The following is a 24,930-nucleotide window of genomic DNA, read 5'->3' on the forward strand; positions in this document are numbered from 1 at the left end:
TGAATTCCGAGTATTCAATTTTGTCTGATCGGGTAAAGTTCGAGAAACTCGAAAAAAAAAAGTAAATAAACAAGCTGGAGGAAAGTAAATCGTTATATATATTTCTTTCGCCAAATTCTTTCGCAAATGACGAATTTTTATCGCCACAATTATTATTTTTTCGCAAATTTGGGAATGTAATATAACACTTACAATAATTTAGAACACTTTTATTAATGATTAAGGCAACAACATTGTGATAAATATGAGACAGTAACAATTGAGAATAAATAGTAAAAATATATTCAACAAGATATATAAATACACAAAACAAGGACAGAAATTGTAAACTTCTTGTAGATATGACTTAGATAAGTTACTTGATTAACACAAATATGCCATTCTATCTTCTTATTATTTTTCATAAATAAGACTTAGTGAATATTGTTCCATATTGAAATTTTTCAAAACAAGGAATAACAGTACGGTTTTATTTTCTTTCTATTTATCTTCAGGCCATGTTTTATTTTATATATTTCCTGGTGTCTAAATGTGCATTCTATCATTTAGATGTTATCATCTCATGTGCACAATTTACAAGTTACTATTATTCTATATAAAATTTGTAGAGTTGGGTGCTCATTTTCGCCATATCTTTCCATGTTTTCTTCAGTTTATGTTCAGGTCTTTGTGTTTTTTAAGTATACTGATATTTCTATATGAAGATAACTTCAAATGCAAAATATTCTTAGCTTGAAAACATGTTTGTTTTGAGAAAAATCATCTGAAAAGTGTGATTAAAGGGTGTTTGAAATTTCATGATTTTTTTAATACAGGGGACACATATTCGCGGTTTTTACACATCTATTTATAACCAAATAACTGCAGCCTTTAAACAATATTTATCAAATAAATTTCATTATAGATGAATAGCAAACATTTGAAAGGTGTATAAAACTGAAATTTAGGGCAATCAGTCAAAGAATTACTAATAAATACTTCTTTGAAATCTTTTTTTCATTCAGGAAATTGGCTGAAAATTGTTGTCCATTTTTCAGTCCTTTGCGGTAAGTGCTGAAATTTTGTTTCATTTTCAAAAATAATCATATTTGCTATAAAAATTAATTAACCGGCATATTTCTTCCATTCAACCATCCTTTGAAGTTTTTTCACCTCAAAATCATTAGACGGTGAAATTGTGTCCAAGGTGAATTTGAGCGCCCCACTCTAATAGTATATTTACTTTCTGTTAACTAAACATTTTTACCTTATTTCTCAGACAATTCACCACAACAATGTTTGGGAAAACTAAAACAATCATGACATTGACAACTTGTACTGGAAAACAATCATTGAATGGTTGCTTTATATTCATTTACCCTTTGTAACTTGATACATGCTAATTTGGATTGAAGTAAATCTTGCTTTACAAATATTTCTTAATTTTGAAATCCAACAAAAATATTAGTCAATTCAGTAATGATAGAAATGACTTTATCTGGGGTTTATAGATTGCAAAGCTGTACTTTAATAGGAGTCTGACAATTCTCTAGCGTTTAAAGGTTTTAGCAAGGCCCTTAAAAAATTATTTAACATAAAGAAAATGCATATTTGTGACATTCCCTATCCATATAATTTTTTTGTATGAACCATTTAGTTTAGATATCATTGGCAATCTAGATACAATACGAATTACAATGTATCAAAATTTGCTTAACAAAAAATAAATAACAATATTGACACATCTCCTAATTATTAAACTAGACACATGTTTAACATTTAAAATTGTGTGGCCTTAATTTTAGAAAATTATGTGACCATAAAAAACAAAATAAAATTGAGTATAACACAATGGTATAAATTGACGGAGTTTCAGAAAAGTTAACCTACAACTAATAAGTCAAAATCATTAATTATAAACTAAACAACAAAATGTGTAGAATACCAATAAAATAAATTGCACAGTTTGACTAGAAAACTAAATATTAGTACATAAATGTGGTCAATTTTAGCTTCAAATTTAGTACTAAAGCATTTATTGTATAAATATCATGTGACCTAATGTTACCTTTGTATATATTCTATAATAACATGTGACCTAATGTTACTTTTTTTTCTATAATGTCATGAGATGTGTTACCTTAATTTGTCACTAAAAATATAAATATTTGACTTTGAGATCTGGAATGTACAAAATACAAAAAATAGTTATATAAATGCACCATCAAACAGTTAAAAAAAACCATGGCAACAAAATAATAATTCATAAAAAAATTGCACTTGGAGTTAAACAATATCGATTTAATATAATAAATAACAATAAATAGTACATCAAAATTATCATAAATTATCATACCACATACACAAATATACATAAAAATTCAAGATATCAACAGAACAAAAACATGTTTTGTGCAAATATTCCATTTCCAAGTTATTGGATTACTTTCAAATTTAGATACTATATTTTGCAAAGGGAATTAACTCTTTATAAAGAGGAACTCCATCCCTGCCTTTAAAAAGCGTGGCTTCATGAAAACATGCTGTTTCCATTTGGTTTGAATGAACATGGACACAGTCACCTGAAAGGGTTTTTTTTTCCAAAATTTTATTAAAATGAAAACAAAGTTGATAGCTTGAAAATGGAAAATTCTTAAAAAGTATTGGTTTCAACAAATTTACAGTAATAATTTCAACTTAAGTCAATATGACTTTGTAAAGTGCCAATTGTACACAAATAGAATGATTTAAGTTAAAGCATAAGTAAAACTGACAGGTATAAAAATAAGAAGATGCGGTATGATTGCAAATGAGACAACTCTCTGTCAGAAACCAAATGACGTAGAAGTTAGGTTTGAATTTTTCATTTGATACAATATTTACCCAATACTAAGACGTGTCAATTTTCACTTAATTTAATCTGATTCATGACTATAACTTGGTATTGTGACATTTGATGTTCCAGCATATATAATTTTATACATATGGTATCCAGTGCAGATCCTGATGTTAACCTAATCTTATGATCTATTTCTGAGGTGTTTCAATACTTTCAAATATAAATTATATAAACGCTGCTTTGCTTAATATTTGAAAATAACCTTCAATGAGATCAATTATTAAATCAATCTAAAGTTTCCAAGATGTTTGGTTTTTACTTACGATCATGGTTGTAATGACATCAAATACCTCATCAAACCTAGGTTGATGTGAGTAGCTCATTTATGTTTAAATTTATATTAATCAGATTAAAATCATGTGTTTGTGCTACACTGTTTTTAAAGTTTTGTATGATTTGGACAATACAGGAGGATCCTAAAAAGTATTTAAAACAGAAACTTAAATAAAGTGTTGTCAGATCATTGTAAGAGTAGCTTGAACACATGATCTGTCTTTTAATTTCGATCCAATCTATACACATATACATTGTATAACAAAATATAATAAAAACAGCTACACTGTAAGTCCAATCTATGAACACATAATAATAAATTATAAATAAAACAAACTGCATGGAAAGTATAAAAGCTAATCACATACAAATAACCTGAACTTGTATTTCAAGCAAGCAAATATCCAGCTATATATACATGCACAGTATGGGACAAAATTATGGGTTTGAAGCATATATCTTATAAATTGTTCAAAGTATAATCTATTTATATTATTATAACAGAATTCCAAAGCTTCAAGATATGGTACTGTTTTATTTTCAAATATAAAATAAGAAAAAATAAAAAAAACTATTAGAAATATAACTGTTTCTGAAAAAGTACTGGTTACAGATTTTTATGATTTTGTAATATATAAAGAAATAAGGTCCAACAAAGTCCTTATATTTTTTAGAACACCTTATTAAACCAACAATTTAATAAAATATAGACTGAGAAATAATATGTCCTGATTTCTTTACCATTTTCAAGTATGAAACAAATATTAAATATATTTTTTATAAAAAAAAACAATACATATATGTATACTATGTCCATTTCATTTAAAAGTAGCCATAAATATAAATTGTTAGACTGGTTTCCATCTTTACTGTTACCATTCTGTAAGTAGAAAGTAAGCAATTAGTAAAAGTAATATAAAAACAACTTCACAGAATTGTATATTTAATGCAATTCCATCAAAATCTATGCTTTAATTGAACATCAGTTATTTGTGAATAAGAAGATTATCTATGATATCAATACATTGTCAAAGCAAAGTCGTCAAAATTTTTTCTTCGAAGCAATTTATCAACTGATTCTTTTAAAAACATGATAATATAAGATAATAAAATGAACCGTTAGTCATAGCATATGTTCATTGATCATGTTGATGCAGTAATTCATAAAATGTAAACTTTATCTAGAAGTCTTCTTTTATTGTAGTGTTACTGTTGCAGATTCATCCACTTTTATTCTATAATCAATTTTCATATGCAGTAACAAAATCACTGTTTTTCAATTGTCTGAGACTTTTTTTATTAATCAGTTTTCCACTGAGAAATGAGACATGCTTTTTTATTCTCAGAATTTTTCTTCTTTCAACAAATAAAAGTTTTACCTTTATTCATGCTATTAGTGAATATAAACATATCCTTCCCCTGAGTTTGAGCAAGAATCACTTTCATCAGCTTTAGTCTGAACTTTGTGTTGTAGCTTCCTGAGCAGTTCAGAGGCAGGGGTACTTAGAGCATAACCTGAAGTACCAAAAAAGTTCAAATCTGTTGTCCCTGCTATATTAGAACCAGATTTAAAGTAGGACGGCATCCATGAGGTTGAGAGGGTAGTTTTTGGACTTGTAATCTCTTCTTCTGGTTCTTTCTTAACAGTAATGGCTTCTGTATCGGTACCAGTAGAACTGTTACTATTACTACTGTGATTTGTGACTGGATTACTGGTACCTGCAGCAGCTGCTCGTGCTGCCGCTTCCTTTTGCTCCTTAATTTTTTTCTGACGTAATAGATGTCTTTCTTTGACTTTATATTCCAAAGTAGAATGTGGTACTCCATAATAACTTCCAGCCCTATGAACACTCATTTCTCCTCTCTGGACTGCCTTCACAGCCTCCATCAGTAACTGACTATTATACTTCCTGTATTGTCCACGCTTTGGACGTGTTTTCTTCAGTGGTTTTGTCATATGTTCAACATGTTCCCGTTTTCTGTCATAATCCTCCCTCTTTATTTTCTTAAAAGGCGATGGAATAGGGGACTGAGGTTCAGACTTAATAATTATATCACTCTCAGTTTTGATAGAACTATTACAGAAAGCTTCTAATGCTTGTGACTTGACCCTAACTTTTTCTGAGATAGTTTTAACAATAATGTCCTTCAGTGTATCACCTAATCTTGTATTATCATATTTGTCAAAGGAATGTGAAAGTTGTTCTGTAATTTGTTTTTCAGTTTTTGTGTCATGAGCTGGTTTAAAACATGGTATAACAATATCTGATGCTTCTGTAGTAGGCAAGCTTGGCATTTCTATAACATTACTTTTGGCAAGCTGTGACTTTAGGATATCTTTCTTGCTGATTTTTCTGACTCTCTCTGCGTTACGTTCCATATCAAACCTTTCTTCTGTTAATTTCCTTATTATATTCTTCAGGTACGGAAGTCTAAGTTCATGAGCATACTCAGAATGATATTTCTCTTTTTTACGACCAAGATTGTGTTTTTTACGAATATATTCCAACTTCTTTTCAAAGTCATCTCCTGAATCAATGACCTTGTAATCAGGGTTAAGCATCAAAGGCAACTGTTGTATAAACAAGGGTCTATAACTTCCCTGAATCAAGTCTGTCCACTTCAAGGCAATTTCTGCTGCCAGGGCATCCTCGTAGCCCTCATCTCCATTTATGGAATATATACTCGGTTTGTCAGAGCCCATTCTGAATATTTTATTACGTAGCGTTGATCTCGGGATTCCATATAAAACTGAAGCTCGTCTTGTTCCTAATTTTCCACTTTGTATTTCATTAACTGCTGCTGTCAATTCATCATCAGTGTATGACTTCTTACATGCTTGTGGACTTTCTTTTGCTTTTTGCCTGTTGAAATATACCATCAAACATTAAATTTTACAGTTGTCTTAGTTTTATTTTCTTATTTTATATTCATAGATTTTTTTTTAAATTAGTTGTATCAAATAAAGGCAGACAAAAGCAAAGAAATAGACATCATCATTTTTTTATTGTAAAAAAAAGAAAGAAAGAGAGAAATAAAATTAGGTTATTTGAGTTTATATGACTTTGCTTTCCTTTTATGTAATAAAATATAAATATATTCAGTTTTACCTTCTTCTAGAAGAGGTAAGATTTCTAGAATAATTTATACTTATTGACTGGGTATGAGTGGAGAAGTTAGTTTATTGTCCCGGGAACAACTATTGTCTTGAGGCGTAGCCAAGGGCAATAGTTGTATCCGAGGGACAATAAACTGACTATTCCACAAATATCCAGTCAGTAAGTGTTTTATTATATAGAAAAAGTTAACAGGCAATAAATGGCGGTGATAAATCAACTATCGTAATATTAAAAAGAAGAAACCAAACCATAACGTTTATTTTAAAGGTATGTTCAAATGCTAAGGCTACGTCTTGCACTGGCGTCAACCCTATACTAGATACAATAGGTAAAACACGACGTCGTTACTCCTGCGTTATTTTCAAAATCCTCCAATCGCATAGCTGCATTTAGAATTCTGAGAAATATAATGACGCTTGCGGTCAAATAGTTTCACCCAGGTCCAATAGTTGGAAATTTTTGACCGGTCCAGTAGTTCAAAGCTTGTAATTTGCAAAATAGTGAAAATATTGTGTACTTATTTTATATAGAAAATGATAACTGAGGTATCATAATTATGTTCTATACAATTCAATATCCAGTATGTGGAATGGTATGAATTATTTTGAGTTCTTTACCTTTAAATATTAAGTATGAGAAATAATCACATTATTTTTAAGGCTCTTAATGACTTTCTTATTTGAGTTTGTAACAATTTCCTACCTTGTATGAGAAATAATATGAGGTATTTTGAGTTCTATAGGTTCTTTCTGTGTCTGAGGTATATTCATTTCCACATCTCTCCCTTCTCCATGGCCTGTTGTTTTTAACTCTGCTAAGATCTCTCTACCAATGTTGTGAGTGTAAAACTGAGGACAATATGGGAGAAGTTCTTGTAAATAACGTAAACCTGAAACACATCAACATATATATTATTGCTATTGATGCTATAGGAAAAGACCTCACTATGAAGTTATATTCAGAGTAATTCTAATTGCAATATTTTTTTTAAATTGTAATGTTTATAATATATCTTTGTGAGATATTTTGGTTTTATCGTTTAGAAAGTGCATGAATTTTTCAGCTGATACAGTGATTTTTAGCATCCATGTGATAATGCCTATAAAATAATTTTCTGACTATAAGAGGTTTTTCTACGACCTGTTGATTATCAAGTAAGATACTTATTATTTGGCAATACTTGTAAGGGTAACACACTTGTTTCTTGCATTAGTCAAAACCACAACTTTCATTTAAACAGTAGCCATCCAAATTAACCCAATTTTTATGGAATGTACTTTTCAACTGTTTGTAAAATATAGCTTTTTGTACATACTTGGATTATCTGTCAAATTTTTCCCACTTTTCACTTCTTCCATTAGTTTTTCTACAGCTTCCTGTAACGATTGATTATCATCAGTTTTCTAAAAACAAAATCTTAGTTCTGTTGTTAAACACATAGTATCAAAGTCTTCCACTAAAATCTGCATTAGTTTGGTGTTTTTATGTTAAATACAAGTACATTGGAACTCATACCACATCTTCCTATATGTACCAACCAAGATGACTTCAATTACTTTGCAGTCTTCACGATTATATTCACTCCGTGACTGTCTAATATGTACCACTAAATGTTCTTAACTTTTTTATCTCTACTTTAGTTATTGTAGAAGATTTTATAAAATCAAACTTTAATGACCTACATTTGAATGGATATAAAGATTCATTCACAATAACTATAATAGATGTAAGGGACACAACTCTAATTTTAGCGCTATGTACTGCCACAATAAAAGTACTTAAAAAAAGTGCAGTGTAGTATCTTTAAAAAATATTTTTTTTATCAAAATGTATGAAAAATTTATCCAAATTTAGACCAATCTTAAGATCACTAATTTTTTGGTGTATTCAAATACATTTATTTTAACTGTAGAAGCTTCCGATATATATACATGAACAATTACCAAACCTCCTATAAACCAGTGTGATTTATTATTTGAACTTATTCCTATTAATCTAAATGTGTGTTACAAATCCCTGGAGTAAATATCATTTTAAGAAATGACCAAAAGCTTTTAAGATGAAATCAAGTTTCAGAATAATAGATTGAATAACATTGAAAATATTCACAAATAATTATCTCCATGAAAAAATTTTGCAATTCCCTTATAACCATTATTTGAAATCTATGTTATGATTTCCAAAAAGAGAAATAAACAGCAACTTAAATCCAAATAGAGAATTTTATAACTTTATTAGATTAAGATAGCTTATATTCAATAAGACAATTTTAAAAGAACTGTAATTTAAAAACTAATTGGTTAGAAATGTTATTTGTAATAGAGTTTCAAGAAAAATAAATTTTCAGTAAAAATTATACAACTGCTGCAGATTCATTTATTTTCATGGGTACCAATTTTCTAGGATTGAAAAAAACTCACATATTTGTGGATATTTGATTTCCCTGTTTTGCCAATGTCTGCATAAAACCTACTAGAAAATGTGTAATTCATAGAACATTTAAATTCATGGTTTTACCTGTACCCACGAAATCCCCAATATTTGGTAGCCCCACAAATAGCAATGAATCCAGTATAAAAATGTAAGACCTATTATGTATATTAAAATAAAGATACTCACAAACATCATCTGTAGTCTTGATTCACAGAAAAAACAATTCTGTTCCTGATGCCAGTCTTCTTTTTCTTCCTTCTCCAAGTCTGAAGTATAAATAAAAGACAACTGATTACATGTTTACATCTTGATATTTTTAGTTCCTTCTTGTATCTTCTTATGATCTTTGTGTTGCTAGTTTATTGATATGTCAATATCTTTACACATCTGTTTTGTGTGTTTATCTTTATATGGATGACAGGTTGGTACACCTGCAGCATGTTGACACATGAAGCTTAACAAGTGAATATGAAATGCAACTGTTGACTCAGTACATGTAACATGAAAACATGTTTTCTGATCTTTGGTTGGATTATTGTCTCTTTGACACATTTCCCATTTCCATTCTCAATTTCAAAGTCCATTGAACCTTCAAAACCGCACAACTGCAGATTTCTCCCAAGTATTTTTTTAACAAATAGCACCATGGGTTTTGAAATAGTTCTAAATCATAGCAACACATTTATTAAACATGCTTTTGTATATTCTATGATAACTATTCAGATAGCACAAGGGTAAAATTTTCAGCACCAAAGTTCATGCTACCATGCATGGTGCTGATAGGGCCATGGGGAAAATCAAAAGGTATTCAAAACCAAGAATCTTCGGAGTGTCTTAAACCTTATACAAAGAGAACCTTGATCAAAATATTGTGCAGTCAATTGCTGTCCTAAAAGTTTTTACTTTTGTGCTTTATTTACGTTTTGGTGTTTTTAAACTTTTATTTCTGTGATCGTACCTTTCTTTCTTTTTATTCCTAAGAAAGTCTCCAGAAATTTTAAGGATTTAACTCCCTCCAGCAAAATAAATTTGATTGAAAAAACAATACTTCTTATTCTTTTGGTTGTTATTCAAAGAAAGAATATTTAATCCTAATGCTATAAATGAAGATTAAATTCACCTTGAATGAAATACAGAAAAATATTCCTTTTATGTTTTTCCACATAACAATATTATATTTTATCAATTCTTCACTTACCATTGAAAGGTAGTAACAATTCTTTGATGACATTCTCTCCAGCTAATTCTTCAGCTATCCTCTCAAGACCTGAAAATAATCAAAAGATCTAATTACAAAATCTATGTAATCAGGCCTTTTCTAGGAAAATCATTCTACTCAACAATCTATTAAAAGATATGTAATGTTAGTTGTTTAATTACAACATTGCTAGATCCTGGAAATTGTCGTCAGAAGCACACATGAAAATTAAATAAAAAAATGTAAATGCTTCCATTTTTTTTATTTCAAATATGAAAAGTCTTCTCCTAGGAAGGCAGGTCCCTGACCTTAGACCCATACTAATAGAAACCCCTGTGATAAATCCATAAATGTGCACAATAGCAGCAAAACAGAACATTATATCAATAACACTTTTAATTGACTGTAAAATACCTCATGGTATATGTACATGCACCAACCATCTAGAATTCTAAGTAAATCTGACATTTACTATAATTTATTACATAAACTTTGATTTGTTTGATAAATTTCACAAAAACAAAGTTGACCTTAGATGATTTAGCCATTATATTTAGATCACTTTTGGTTATTAAGATTTCTATATATTTTTTGTACCCTAAGTGTTCCTGACAATTCTTGTTGACGGAAAATATTAATACTAATAAAAATATTTCAATTTCAGCAATTTAGTGTTATAAAAGGTAATCAAATTACATTTACAAGTTGAATAACAGACATAACTATTCTTTTGACTAGAAAAAGAAAAAAAAACATTTATTTACAACACATTAAAGACAATTATCTGTTAAAATTTATGTCTACAAGTACATGTATGTAGTAATAAGTCATTACACTCTTAACAATGTTTGACAGATGTTTGGTAACACCTGAGCAGACATTTTTTACCTATCGAATATTGCTAAACTGTAAAATGATGGAGATATACATGTCATAAAATTAATTATTACATGTTCCACACACTACAGATAATTCCAGATCATAAAATACTCTAATTTTCAAAGTAATTCATTAAAAACCAGATGCTCTGCAGAGCGCAGCTTTATACGACTGCAGAGGTTGAACCCTGAACAGTTGGGGCAAGTATGGACACAACATTCAAACTGGATTCAGCTCTAAATTTGGATTGTGATTAAATAGTTGACACAGCATAGGTTTCTGACACAGAATGAATGTGGTCTAATGAACTTAAAAAATTTAAGTACATGTTTAGATTCAGCATATCAAAGAACCCCAAGAATTCAATTTATGTTAAAATCAAGACAAGTTTAATTTTGGACCATTTGGACCTTAAAGTAGACCAATTTGAAAACAGGACCAAAAATTAAGAATCTGAATACACGGTTAGATTTGGCATATCAAAGAACACCAACAATTCATTTTTAGAGGAAATCAAACAAAGTATAATTTTGGCCCCTATTTCGTTGGGATCAAAACTCCCAAAATCAATCCAAACCTTCCTTTTGTGGTCACAAACCTTGTGTTAAAATTTCATAGATTTCTATAAACTAAACAAAGTTATTGTGCAAAAACCAAGAAGAATGCCTATTTGGGACCTGTTTTTTGCCCCTAATACCTAACTGTTGGGACTAAAACTCCCAAAATCAATCCCAACTTCCTTTTGTGGTCATACACCTTATTTTAAAATTTCATAGATTTCTGTTTACTTATACTAAAGCTATTGTGCGAAAACCAAGAAAAATGCTTATTTGGGTCCTTTTTGGACCCTAATTCCTAAACTGTTGGGACCAAAACTACCAAAATCAATCCAAACCTTCCTTTTATGGTCATAAACCTTGTGATACCAATATACGACCAAAAAATTTTCAATTTTTGCGGTCGTATAAAAATATTTCTAAAATAATTCATTTAAAAATTTGAGTTATCTCCCATTGTTTTCATAATCTATTGCGTTTCTCGTATTGATCTTTCATTAACTGCCGCTGAAACCAGTAGAAATCCTTGCAATTGTTCTAGATGAGTCCTAGGCTAAATTTGAAGCTAAGATTGATCAGACTTACACCTATTTAATTTCAGTACAAAAGACTCCTAGCTTTGGGAAAAAATAATATAAATCATTTTGTTTCAAAATTAAAACTTCTGATTACATATTTAGGTGTTTTCCTTGTTTAATTCTGAATGGCAATGCTAAAAAATTATGAGAAATATTCAAATAAGAAAACTTATTCAAAACAAATTGTTCTTACAAAGTATATGTATCTATATATGTAGTTATCACCAAACAGCAAACAGCAGCTAGTACTGAACACATACAGAAAAATTTTATGCATACTTTAATTGAATTCATCATCTAAATTATTTTTGCTCTTGATTTTAAGGGAAGCAATTCCAGCTTAAAATGTTTTCAAGTTATACATATTTATATTACAGATCTATTTTAAATGAGAATTTCACAATTAACATATTAAAACCACCACTTATGCAATGAAAAAGAACAAACACAAAAAAAAAAAAGAGAGAAATATTTTTATAAAAACTTAAAACAACCTCAGATCTCAGAATGAATAATCGAGTTAATATATATTCTTTGTATGTTTATAATCTTGTATGAATATTGTTAGTGCTTCATAAGCTTAGCTATCAAGCCTGTGACAATATGCTTCCAGTCATTATCCCACAAATAAATCCCCAAAATGTGGATAAACTGTGATCTCAATATTAATGTATACTTACATGCAGAAGAACGGGTCACTGAGCCCATATTTAAAAAAAATATTATGGGTTGTTTACTCGTGAGAGAGATTCCCCATTTATTTTTACATTGTACTATCAAATGTGCTGTAATGGTTGATGTCTGCCTAATGTTTTTTATTCATTGCGATAGTAAGTCAGGCGGCTGGTTTCACATTCTGTCATACTGGGGTCTTTTATACATGTACATGTTATAGCTTATTACAATGCATATGGTATGGGTTTTGTTCATTGTTGAGTATAGTTAGCTAGGTGACCTGTGACTGTTCACATCATTGTCCTACTAATATGATGACAAATGTGACTGACTTTCTTTCACTTATAAGGTGCAAGTTCATCTTCAAATCCATTTGATCTTTAATCAAGAAATTCAAGACAAACATTATTATTTATCAATAATCGCAACTAATTTTATTGATATTCAGTTTTTCCTTAAGCAAAACCAGTTCCTTGATTATCTATATGACTTTTCTACAAGACAAAATTAGTTTTCTTTTATACTCATTAACTTTATTGATATTCAATACTTCAAAGACACAAATCAGGTTCTGAAAAATCAAGCCTAAAAAATTCTTTAATTTATAATAATGTCAGTTTACTTCTAACATTTCTTGGCAGCCACAGGAGGTCTTTATACAGCAAACCTGTAATTAGGGTTAAAATATTTTAAAATATTTAGGGAAATATGTGATAAGCAACTTTTATGCTCAAAGCTGAAAAATTTTAATCTGTCATATAATAAATAAGAACACAAATAGTAACAGAGTCAAGTTTACTTATATTATAGGGTTATTGCATGAATATTAGGGAATATTGTCCTGGGTAGAATTTTATATTTCACGAGCTTGTGAGTGCAATGTATTATGTTCAACGAGGGACAATATTCCCCAATATTCATGCAATAACCCTTTTATTGTATACATGTAGCAATATAATATTTGGAAGTAAAAATTGGTTGAAACTAAGATTTTGGCGTTGATGACATCATAAATTTTGAAGATTTATTGCACTAGTGCAATATTACAATTTCTCTAATTCTTCGTCAATTTATCCCTTTCTGCACCCATTGTATAAAAAAATTTAATCAACGTGTGGTTTGTTTGATCTCAGTTCTTCATTGGTTAAAATCCGATTATGACGTCGAATTTTCTTGCTTTCCTCTGAATTTCCTATTGTGACGACATGAAAAAAGGCGACCATGCCTGATGACGTCACATAGAAAGAGCACATCTTTATCAGATCATTCGAAAAGAAGGAATACGTTTGCCTGCATATTGTTTGAAAATCATTAGAGAAACAGATTCTACCACTGCATCTCGTGTAATACGATATTTATCCACTCTCGACAGTTAAATTTTAAATATTTAAAACGCTCAGCGAGCCTCGCGTTTTAAAGGAGTAGGGGCATTAAGGCCTGGTTTTGGACCAAGAAAATGAAATGTTTGATAACTTTTCAAATTGAAACATAATCTTTAGAAATGCATAGGGTCAAGAAATATAAATGAAAAACATTAAGATTCTTATTTGATGACGTCACAATTACGTCATAATATATACTGTTTTCACAAAAATGTTGAAAATTCAGAATTTATGCAGTTTTCTATCTTTATTTCTGTTGTGGAAACATCGTGCGCAGCCAAGAAACAACAAAATAATTTAACTGAAGCTTTATCATTACTATTGACAAAATCTCACCAAATATAAAGCTGTTTCTTGGGTGCGCACATACTTTTCCAATCGAAAATATACTTAAAAATTTGATGAAAAACAAGGAAAAACACAAAATTTTACAAAATATGCAAATTAAGGCATGATTTGTTGCCATGGTAACTTGTTTAATGTCCAAAATTATTTTGATTTTCTGAATACCTTCTACCTGAGATACTTTTCAGTAATTTTAAAATATGTATGATAACTTTTAAATTTGCAGTAATTTTTGGGCCAAATAAGGGCTTTATTGCCCCTACTCCTTTGAAAATTTAACTGTCTCGAGTGGATAAATATCGCATCACACTCGATGCAGTGGTAGATTCTATATTTATTGCACGCTAACTTTTGGTTACTTTCTGTTGGAAATATTATTTTGCTATGCTTCTTTCACCAAAAAAAATCTAGCCAACAGTTCTGAAAGTGGAGTTAAACTCCAACCAACCAATTAAGGAGGCTCGAGGGTATAAAAATTTCAGAAAAAAATCAAACATTTGTTTTTCATTACAAATTTTATTTATTACCTTTTGTAGTTGTTACTTTATCATATGGTACAAAAAACATTCAAAACAATTAATTCGTGTTGGCCCCAGATGACTTTTAAAATGTAAACATCATTGAAAAAGTTCCAAATTATCTCCCTTTGGTGGAAAAATGCCATTTTTTGGCTTTAAAATTGAAAGATCTCTTTTAACTCATCGGTGACCTATATTTTTGAATATAATTTCGATATATGCTGTACTTAAACTAAATCATTGTAAAATTTGAGCGATTTCTGTAATAAATTTCTTTTTTTTTATTTCGATATTACCTTTATTTCTCCTATTAGTTCAACAGAAAAAAAACACTTTTACAAAGATGTATGCTTCTTTCGAAGGCAGATTGTGAGCGCAAATGAACGGTGACCCCATTTTTTTATTTTATTTTTCTATTAACTATAAGACAAAGTTCATTTATAGAAAAATATAGAGAAATCCTATATAAATGATTTAGACCCGCGAACCCCCTTAAGAACCCATAATATCTCTATGTATTCATAATATATACTTCTCGAATGGTCTAGTCACTAAGTGGATATTGTTGAAAGCTGAATATTGACCAATAAATTTCTTATTAGTTTTCTGTTTTGTTGGATTGCTCTCTCATTAACATATATACCTAATGTTTAAGTTACATTCACCTTTTATTCACATTTGTGGATAGGCATTTTAACTTTCTTACTTTAATATTTCTAAATTTAACTTAAAACAGATTCTAAACAGCTGGTACAGCACTGTTGCACAAGTTATTAATTTTCCACTAGTAGAAGGGAACTTTGGTCTTGTAATAGAGTTCTAAATGACATTTAAATAATGCATGTACAATGTATTATTGATCTGGAGAAAAGTTCATTTTGATGGATACTAATAAAAAACTGACTCATGAACTTTTACATAAAAAAAATTATTCATCTTTCTTGTCATCTTGAAATTGTATTTTTTTTTTTATTCAAAAAGAAAATTTGTCATCAATGCATGCCTTTGTCAGTAAAAAATCATTTACTTGACACTAAAATGATTAAATGAGACATAATTGCCAATGAGACAACAATCCAACACAAAATAAATCTTGTTTACTTAACATTTGCAGCTTGCAACTGTATAATACATATTTGAATTGTTTTTACATTGTGATATTAGGTAAATCACTATTGGCTATATAAAGCATATGGGTGAAATAAAAATATAAATTTGCCATACAATCTGATATTAAATGATATACTGCATGTACAGATAACAAAACTGTTGTCTCACTTACATGTACAGCTAATAACTAACATCAATATTTTACACTGATGAATATAATTTTTCTATTTAAAAGACTTAGTGGAATACATTTTCTGAAAGACACAAAAATGTCAGAGAAGAAAATAACTCTTTCGTTGACTTTTCAGGAATCTGGAAAATTAAAAAAAAATCCTGGGAAAATTACCCTAGATTATATACTCAACATAACCAATAAAGCACCACTTATTCCAAATACAGTATTAACATTGTTTTTGTTTTGCAGAAATTTGTAAACCTCTATGGTATATTTTATGCAAAATCTTGAAGTTAAATCACAGTAAATTACAGAATTCCCTTCGTTTAAGTGGCAGCAATATGGATTTTATATAAAATGTTAAAAAATAAAAAGTCTGAGATTATGTCTCTGACAATTTAAAATTAAACCTCAGAATTTATTTTTTAATTAATAAACTGAACAGCAAATTCTTTTAACTTGTTTTCAACTGAAAAAGGAATAGACAACTTTCGAGTTCGATGCATTTCCGTCAAAAACTCTGGTTTTAGTGAACGTCATTTGTGCGTTTAGGGGCGTCGTCACTTCCATTCCAATGTTGAGCGAGTGGTTGGAAAACTATAATTCTATATTGTACGAATTATACGACAAATTTAATTCTCAAAATTGACAATCAGCATTGATGTCATTAGGAAATTGTCATTTAGTACCTACAGAACAACCATTATTTCTAGTTTATCCTGCACAATGACGATCAGCAAGACGCTTGATGAACATAAATAGTGCAGGGATACAGGCGACCCCCTCTATCTGGTAAATGACGTCATAAAGGCGCGTATAATTGACGAGTTTTTTCCGGTGACGGATGAACTCGAAAGTGGTCTATTGCAACTCCAGTTTTAACAAATGTGGCAACACATTTCATTTTCAGGTTGAAATGGTTTTGTTTTTAAAAAAGTCAAAATTTAAACAAAATCTACACTTTCACAGAATCTGATGTTTAAGACTCAAAAAATATTTTTGTCAAAATTTTTACTAAAGAAAGTCACTGTTAATAAAGGATATACATGTATGCAATCAAAATTTATACTCTAAAGAAGTTAATGGAACCTGTATGTGTCTACAGTTATTGAGTATTCTATTTATGTTTAAGAAGAAAAACATCTTTTGAAGAAGTAATTGGATCATATTGACTTCTTTTTTCTACTTACTGCTCAAACAATCCCAGATTTCATGGTTATAAATCTTTCAAAGTATACATCCATCCCCCCTTTTTTTAACATTACCGGTAAGTGAAATTCCTAAATAGCAATAATGATCTCCATACACAATGGCAATATCAAGAGAGAGCTTTATATTTCAATGCTTTAGAATAATCTGAGAGTTTTTTTTGATAATAGACAATAAAGATTTCAGAATTTGATTTACAAGTGGGATGCAGCTGCCATACATTTTACAATGAAAAATTGAAACACCAGAACCAATCTGCATTAAAAATTAACCAGTGTGATTTCAAATGTAACAAAAATAAAACCAGACTTATTAAGTATTAAGTTTTGCATCTAATCTACTTAAAATTTAATAATTATTAAAAAATTTAAATTTAGAACAGGATTTTATAATGTTAATTGTCAGGAAATGTTTTTGTTAATAATCCCCAAATAATCATTATGATCATAATACATGTAATATGCATGCTTTAAAAAAAAGTCATGACTATTTTCTTTAAATTTCCTTATTGACAATACACCTTACAACTGCTGGTTAGTCACAAATTTTAATGCATTAATCATGTAAAACATGAACAGTCTATTAATTGCATCCCAAATCAAACAGGTTAAAATTAACCTTCAATTCAATTAAATCATTCATGTGTAACCAGTTTGTTTTAAGAAATGGCAAAAATAATAAATTTCAATAAATCAAAGAAATATACAAAAGAATAAAGTGTTAAAAATCAATACATTATGACAATTTCTCTACTTCTACAACTCAGGTCAACCCACCAAAATAGCTGCAACATACTGCTTAAAAAATCAATACATTGTACATCACATTCCAAATAGGCATATTTATTATGCAAGGTAAAATTCCCCCAAATTACTTGATCTTAATTTAGTCTTTAAAAAATGTATAATTCCTATAAAAATTAATATTGTCAACCAAGGAAAAAAATAAACGAACAATGTCTTTGTTCCAAAAAAAAAAGAACGCCATTTAAAGTATCATACACATATGGTTCAACAAAATTTTGGGAGGCTGGTCGATCGATAATCGTAGATTTCTGTCAAAATTTTTACCTGAGAAAATGACAATATAAAAGACATGTCTTAATAATGTTCTATTCCAAATGACAACATTAAACACTTATCTAATTACATTGTCATTAAAACTATACAATGTCATAAATAATATGACAATTAAAAAAATAAATTCATGATATAAGTGGGGTGAAACGACATATAAGGAAGAGCCGGTCAAAATTTTGACAATGGATTCAGGATGCTGGAAGAGATACATAAAACAACATCAACAACTGGAAATTCGAATTAAAAAAGGGCTGAGTATATCGACAAATTCTTACCAACGGCGATAGGTATTTTTTTACTCCATGATAGAAGTTCTTTCTTAAAAGATCTTTTTTCTTGCAGACACCTCGAGTTTCCACAATCTACCATGTTGCATCTGTGAGAGGAACACTGAAATTGATGACGTAGAACACGTCCAGGTGTCCAATTGTAAACATTACAGGTGTGACAGACAAATCACGATCTCTTGATTCACTTAATGAATATTTAAGAAACTGGTAGAACAGGTAAAAGTTTGGATGATCTTTCAAATAAATAAATAATTATTAATAATTATTATGAAAAGTAGATAATTTATCTACACTTTTTAATTATTAACTAAAACATAAGGAAGAGAAATCTATTTATAGTGAAATTATTGTGAGTATGTAAGTGTTTTTTATTGAAATAAAGTCCAGACATTGGATTATCATAAAATACAACAATTACAAAATAAACATGTACATGTGAATATTGTATTTACAAGTAATTTTTGTTTTTAAAATTACTATAGACTAGCTAGTGGACTAGATTATATACAGGTGTGTATGTGCTTTCATTACTAGTGTTGACTGTGTAAGTGTTTATCATTTGACACAAACTGTGCATTTACATGGAATTTGTTTGTGTAAGATAGTGCCTTCACTGTCATCATAATATGCTACAATATATTTGTCAAAACTACTAACAACATTAAATTTATGAGAAATTGTGAATTATACTATGCATATCCTACATGAAGACAAACATGCAATAAATATAAAGTTATTTACATCAACTATATTTATACCTTAACTTTATCAACCCATAGGGACTGGACTACAGGTCAAATATATTATAGTCAAAATGGATTTTATAAAAAAATGTATACCAAGTTTTGAATAGTAAGGGTATACTTCTATTTTTAAATTTGCCACTGGGCCTTAAGCAACCAACCATCAATCAATCCATGTTTAAATGCATGTAGACCATTAACAGGCTATATATATATATATATCTGTCACTGACCTATTGTCGTAGTCCTATGCATAGATCAACACACATTGCAGTGGCGGATCCAGAACTTTTTGTAAGGGGTCCCGCTGACTAACTTAAAGGGAGGGGGCTCCAGTCACGCTTCAGTGATTCTCTATATAATCAACCAAATTTTTCAGACAAAAGGGGGGGGGGGGGGCTGGGCATCCCAGGGCCCCAACTGAATCCGCCTTTGCATTGTACTTTTGCAACATGTATGATAATATGTTTTTTGACAATATAATCAGTTATCAAATGAAACGATTCATGTGAAATTTCAATAGAGTAAACCCATTTAAAATGTATTAGGTCACTTTTGAATGATGTTGCAATAACATATTATTTTTTAAGGGTTAAAATAAGGGATGAAGAATTCATACAGATATCCTGATGGGAGCGAATACAATGGTGAGTGGAATGACCAAGGACAGAGGGAAGGGTATGGTGTAATGAAGTTTCCCGATGGATCTCAGTATACTAAAATGCAGTGAAGTTTAGCATTTGATAGTTCATTGATAACATTCTGGCGTATCATAAACAAACAACTTGTAACGTCTCATTTCATTGGCCGAAAGATTCAAATACAACAACAATGTAGTCAGTGTGCACGTGAATTGACACAGGTGACCGACAATGGAATGTACTATGTTACTACGAACGTAAAAACAAGGATTTGTTTAGTTTACAAACCTTTGGTCAAAAGAATTAAATAAATCTTTTGTAAACTTCAAATAGTGGGGTCGAAATATTATACTGATATTTTGTATTAAGTAATATTCTAAGTTCTTTATGCATGCAGCAACTCAATTATCGTGTACCGCATAATGAGAAATATAAAGATAAAATAAAATGCATGTGCCGCTTTTATACGGATGAATATATGAACCACTTTTAATTTCTTTCATACTGACGATAAGTTATAATCCTAACAGTGTCGTAGTCACTTGTAATAAGTATCTCATAATACTGATCCATTACAATAATTAATGATGGGTTGCACTGACATTCCTCTTTTATTATTTTCATGCTATAAAACATACACACAGTAGCTAAGCGTACCATAAACGGAGGAAATTGTCCCCCAAAATAGAAACAAAATAACTTTAATCGTATCATTTGTGCACCTGAATGAATTCAGTGAAGGCATGTTGTTGTAATAAATTGAAATGTTACATCGGCGAAGATTATTTCTTTTGCATGTGTTGAACAAAATAATAAATTAATACTTGCGAGAAATGTCGTAGTTTATAAGGAACAATTCTCGTTTGAATTGTTTTACATTGTCATTTCGGGGCCTTTTATGGCTGACTTTGCGGTATGGGCTTTGCTCATTATTGAAAGCCGTACGGTGATCTATAGTTGTTAATTTCTGTGTTATTTTGGTCTCTTGTGGTGAGTTGTCTCATTGACAATCATACACCATCTTCTTTTATATACGTATTTATAGTATACAAGCTAGGTATTATCCCGCAGTTAAGATTTGTCACTTTTTAAGAACACATCCGTAAAAAAACGGACGCCCACCGAACAGAAGGGATCAGAAGGGCAATCATACCACATCTTCTTTTTTAAATATAAATGTACTGTTTTAGATTTTAAATGGATGAACATTTAATTTTTAGTTTTATACTGTAAGAATAGAGCTGCATAACATTGTTGAACTATTCGCTAAAGTACATGTAGTATGTATTCGTATTTAACATGAAATACAAAACGAAACATGTATGATAAAATGATAAACAAAATATCAAGAAATTAAGGGTGACTAAATGCATGTACAAGAAGAAACTCACCTTTTTATCAAAACATTTTATGAATAAACACTTTTTTAAAAACTGATTGTTTCTATTTACATGTACATATTTACAATATACAATTTACGTTCGTTTTTCAACCGAGAATAGCAAAACCTCGTGAAGTATATCGCTGGAGTTTATTAACTACATTTAATTCCCCTGTGCCATGGTTTGCCATCTCCGTTTTTTTTAACAAAGCATGGTTGGTTACATGTTAAGAATTTACTTACAATTTGGGATTTTTTTTTCTCAAGTAAACGGAATCAGAAAAAAAATCACCATCCTATGTCGAATACCTAAAACTTGTCAAATATGAAAAAATATGTGGATTGAGTTTTTTTTTTAATTTTTCATTGAACTTTTGATGTCGTCCCTTGATCCAGAGGACAAATTTGAATTAAATATTTCGATGTGAAAACTGTTAAGATTTTAAAGTTTAAAATTTTACTATCAATTGCAGAAAATTATAAAACCAATGAATTTCACATGCACATTCATAAAAGCTAGAATTGTGATTGCATAATCAAGAACACAAATCATGTACGCAAATACGACGATGGAAGCTTTAAACGACCTTGACCAGCTACGTGAATATTGATCAGTCCATTCAACGTTATAGTACGCGTGTTCTATTTTCGCAGGTGTAAGGTCGAAGGTTTGAATTGACCAATGAAAACGATCGTTCCTTAAAGAGTTAATCTAATAAAGTTTGTTTGACTGATTACGTCGCAATACCTTTCGCTAAGCTTTACCGCAAATGAGTATACTATGGGGCCTTCAATAAGGGACTGTGTGATGGAAATGGTATAATGGTGTTTGCTGATCATTCAAGGTACTGTAAAGACAACACACTGGCATCATAATTGTACCTGTTTACTATCACCTTAAATAACTGTGCCACAAAACAAACGCTAATATGATATTGAGCATGCAACTGGTCACTCCTAATAGTGTTGAACTTGTTTTAAATGCTCTAGAGCAATTTTCAGCAATTTAGCAGAATTCATATTTAGCTTCATAGACTACAAGATTGCATATTAAAAAAAGAGAGTTATCTCCCATTACTATTTTGACCATTTTTGTTGGTAGATTTCAGCAGTTGGTGCTATTTGTAATGACAATGTTAAAACACATATGATTTTAATATCAATTTTACTGAAATCATTATTGTTAATACATACCAAAATATATGCTTTGACAATCATTTAAAATAAACTGTATATTATATTGCTGAATTATTGAAAACAGCTGTAATTTTTTGTTTAAACCTCTTTTTTAATACTTTATTGTATTTAAGGAATAAAGCAGGATTTGACATTTGTATATAATATTGTGAGTTTCTATATAGAAGTGATTAAATCATCAAATTTCTGTTGTAGATATGAAGGAGAATTTAGAAATGGCAAGTTTAATGGTTTTGGCGTATTTGTAAGAAGTGATGGAATGAAATTTGAAGGACAGTTTCAAGACGGCAAGATTCAAGGATTAGGTAACTACCTGTAATAATTTTCTTAATATTAGTTTTCCAATGAAGCTTATGAAATAAAATTAAGAATAGCAAAAACCATTTTTTGCAAATATGTAGTGCCAATCTTTGAAAATAATTTATATTATCGCTATTTTGTGCATTTTTCCTTTGATCTTTTTTTGTGATAATTTTTCATATCATGCTACTAGTTTGAGATGGAAAATTATCGTTAGAAACTAAGCAGGCCAATGAAATTGACATGAAATTGACAACGTCGTCATAGGTAAAATAGCGATAAACAGATTATCATTGGTCATCTCAACTAGATTGCCTTTCTCGCTTTCGCCGTAACGGCTCAAGCGAAAAAATCAATCTCGTTGAGATGATCAACGATAATCTATAATTATATAAATAACATACAGCTGAGATGGTGATAGAGCAGATTAACTTTATTTTTTATGCAACACAAGAATTAAACAGTTAAGTGCTGTTGTCTTAAAAACTCAGGCTAGTTTTATCTTGCACTTTCCCACTGAGACAAAATAATGAATAATATAGATCACCCTAGGACTTTAGCAATGATCAAACCCCATACCACATACATGTAGCTAGTAATTTGATTCATACCACTTTCTGAATGTTTTTTTTTAAACAATATTTAATGATTTTTATTATTTCTTTTATAGGATTGGTAACATTTTCTGATTTAACCCATGGTTTGCCTAGGAATGAAGGACAATTTGAAAACAATAAACTTGTCAGAAGACAGAAATGTCATGGAGAAGTACAAAGAGCTAGGCAGGCATCACAAAGGGCACAGGAAAACTAATATCAACCAAAAACTTTATTAATTCTTACTCTTCATATTTTGCTGATGTTATAGGATCAAACTAATTGTTTAATTCCATGAATCAATGCATAATTGATAATTTCCATTAGATCTGGGTATAGAACAATTGTGTATAGGCTATGAACATTGAATGAATATGTGGTGATGAACGTAACTCTTTATAAATTTAGTGCATCTGATATACAAGGGAATAATAATGATTATATATTGAGTGAAAAGTATAAACATGTACTTTTTTTCAAATTAATCTTAGTCCTTTTAAGAGTTTCCTTAATTAATGAATACAAACATATATAAGTTTTTTATGATTTCATTACTTAAATCATACATTTTCTTATCATTCATTTTCAATGAAGAAATTCAGTTGGTTTTTTTCAATTTTTTTAAGAATTTAAATTATCAATCTTTGATTAATATGAAAAAGTCGCACTTTCAGACTACATTTTTCCATAGCTTTATATGTGTTGCATTTCCTATAACTTTTTTTTTTAAGAGTGTTTCACAGTAATGAAATCAAAGGTTGAAATCTGTGTTGATAGGATCAAGCTCCTCAAGAATTCTCTGTTTCAGAATTTAATGGATTGTGGATTGTGGATTATTTTCAACACATTTTTGTGGTTATTTGTGATTCCTTGAACTACCTTAATTATTGCATGTCACAAAATATGTACTATGCAATAGAATTGTTTATTATATATGTAGGCTATACATATTATAAGTTGTTATTCAGAAATCCATTATGTTTTTTATAGTTTTACTATTTTATTTGCAAAGACTCAATTTAATTTGTTAATACTTTTGAATTTATTGTATGATTATTTTGCTTTTTATATAGAATAGATATAAGTTTTTAATAAAATCAGATTATAAAAGCATATTTGTTATTTCAGATACTTTATAGATTAATACAGTTTTAAAGAGTACTTTTACAATCCAGACACATTTAGTTTCTGGACAATGACTTTAGTTTTAGTGAATGGATCTCTATAAATTTTTAACAGAAAGTTCAATACCACTAAAGGAAGGTTGGGATTGTTTTGGGGGTTGTGGTCCCAATAGTTTAGGAATAAGGGGCCAAAAAAGGGCCCAAATAAGCATTTTTCTTGGTTTTGGGCACAATAACTTTAGTATAAGTT

The 24,930-nt window shown here is 29.7% G+C and overlaps 2 protein-coding genes across 3 annotated transcripts; one reads left to right on the forward strand and one right to left on the reverse strand.

Moving 5' to 3' along the window:
- Positions 1-193: 193 nt before the first annotated feature.
- Positions 194-18,820, reverse strand: LOC143073327 (ligand-dependent nuclear receptor corepressor-like protein). 2 transcript variants are annotated; one of them, XM_076248774.1, is made up of 7 exons: positions 18,684-18,820; positions 9,902-9,970; positions 8,890-8,969; positions 7,586-7,646; positions 6,973-7,159; positions 4,531-6,015; positions 194-4,031 (listed from the first exon to the last, which is right to left on the reverse strand). In XM_076248774.1, the coding sequence occupies exons 1-6, from the start codon at positions 18,775-18,777 to the stop codon at positions 4,545-4,547; spliced, it is 1,962 nt and encodes a 653-aa protein (XP_076104889.1). In that variant the 5' UTR covers positions 18,778-18,820; the 3' UTR covers positions 194-4,031; positions 4,531-4,544. The 2 variants fall into 2 exon arrangements, with proteins under 2 accessions (XP_076104889.1, XP_076104888.1); XM_076248773.1 differs by having other exon boundaries at positions 7,586-7,673.
- Positions 18,779-24,667, forward strand: LOC143073328 (MORN repeat-containing protein 4-like). The gene is made up of 5 exons (XM_076248775.1): positions 18,779-18,914; positions 20,032-20,153; positions 22,241-22,308; positions 22,856-22,965; positions 23,631-24,667. Exons 2-5 carry the CDS (start codon positions 20,046-20,048, stop codon positions 23,771-23,773), a joined length of 429 nt encoding a protein of 142 aa, XP_076104890.1. The 5' UTR covers positions 18,779-18,914; positions 20,032-20,045; the 3' UTR covers positions 23,774-24,667.
- The last annotated feature ends 263 nt before the right edge of the window (positions 24,668-24,930 follow it).

Source organism: Mytilus galloprovincialis, chromosome 4 (assembly GCF_965363235.1).
Source record: "Mytilus galloprovincialis chromosome 4, xbMytGall1.hap1.1, whole genome shotgun sequence".
Classification (NCBI taxonomy): Eukaryota; Metazoa; Mollusca; class Bivalvia; order Mytilida; family Mytilidae; genus Mytilus; species Mytilus galloprovincialis.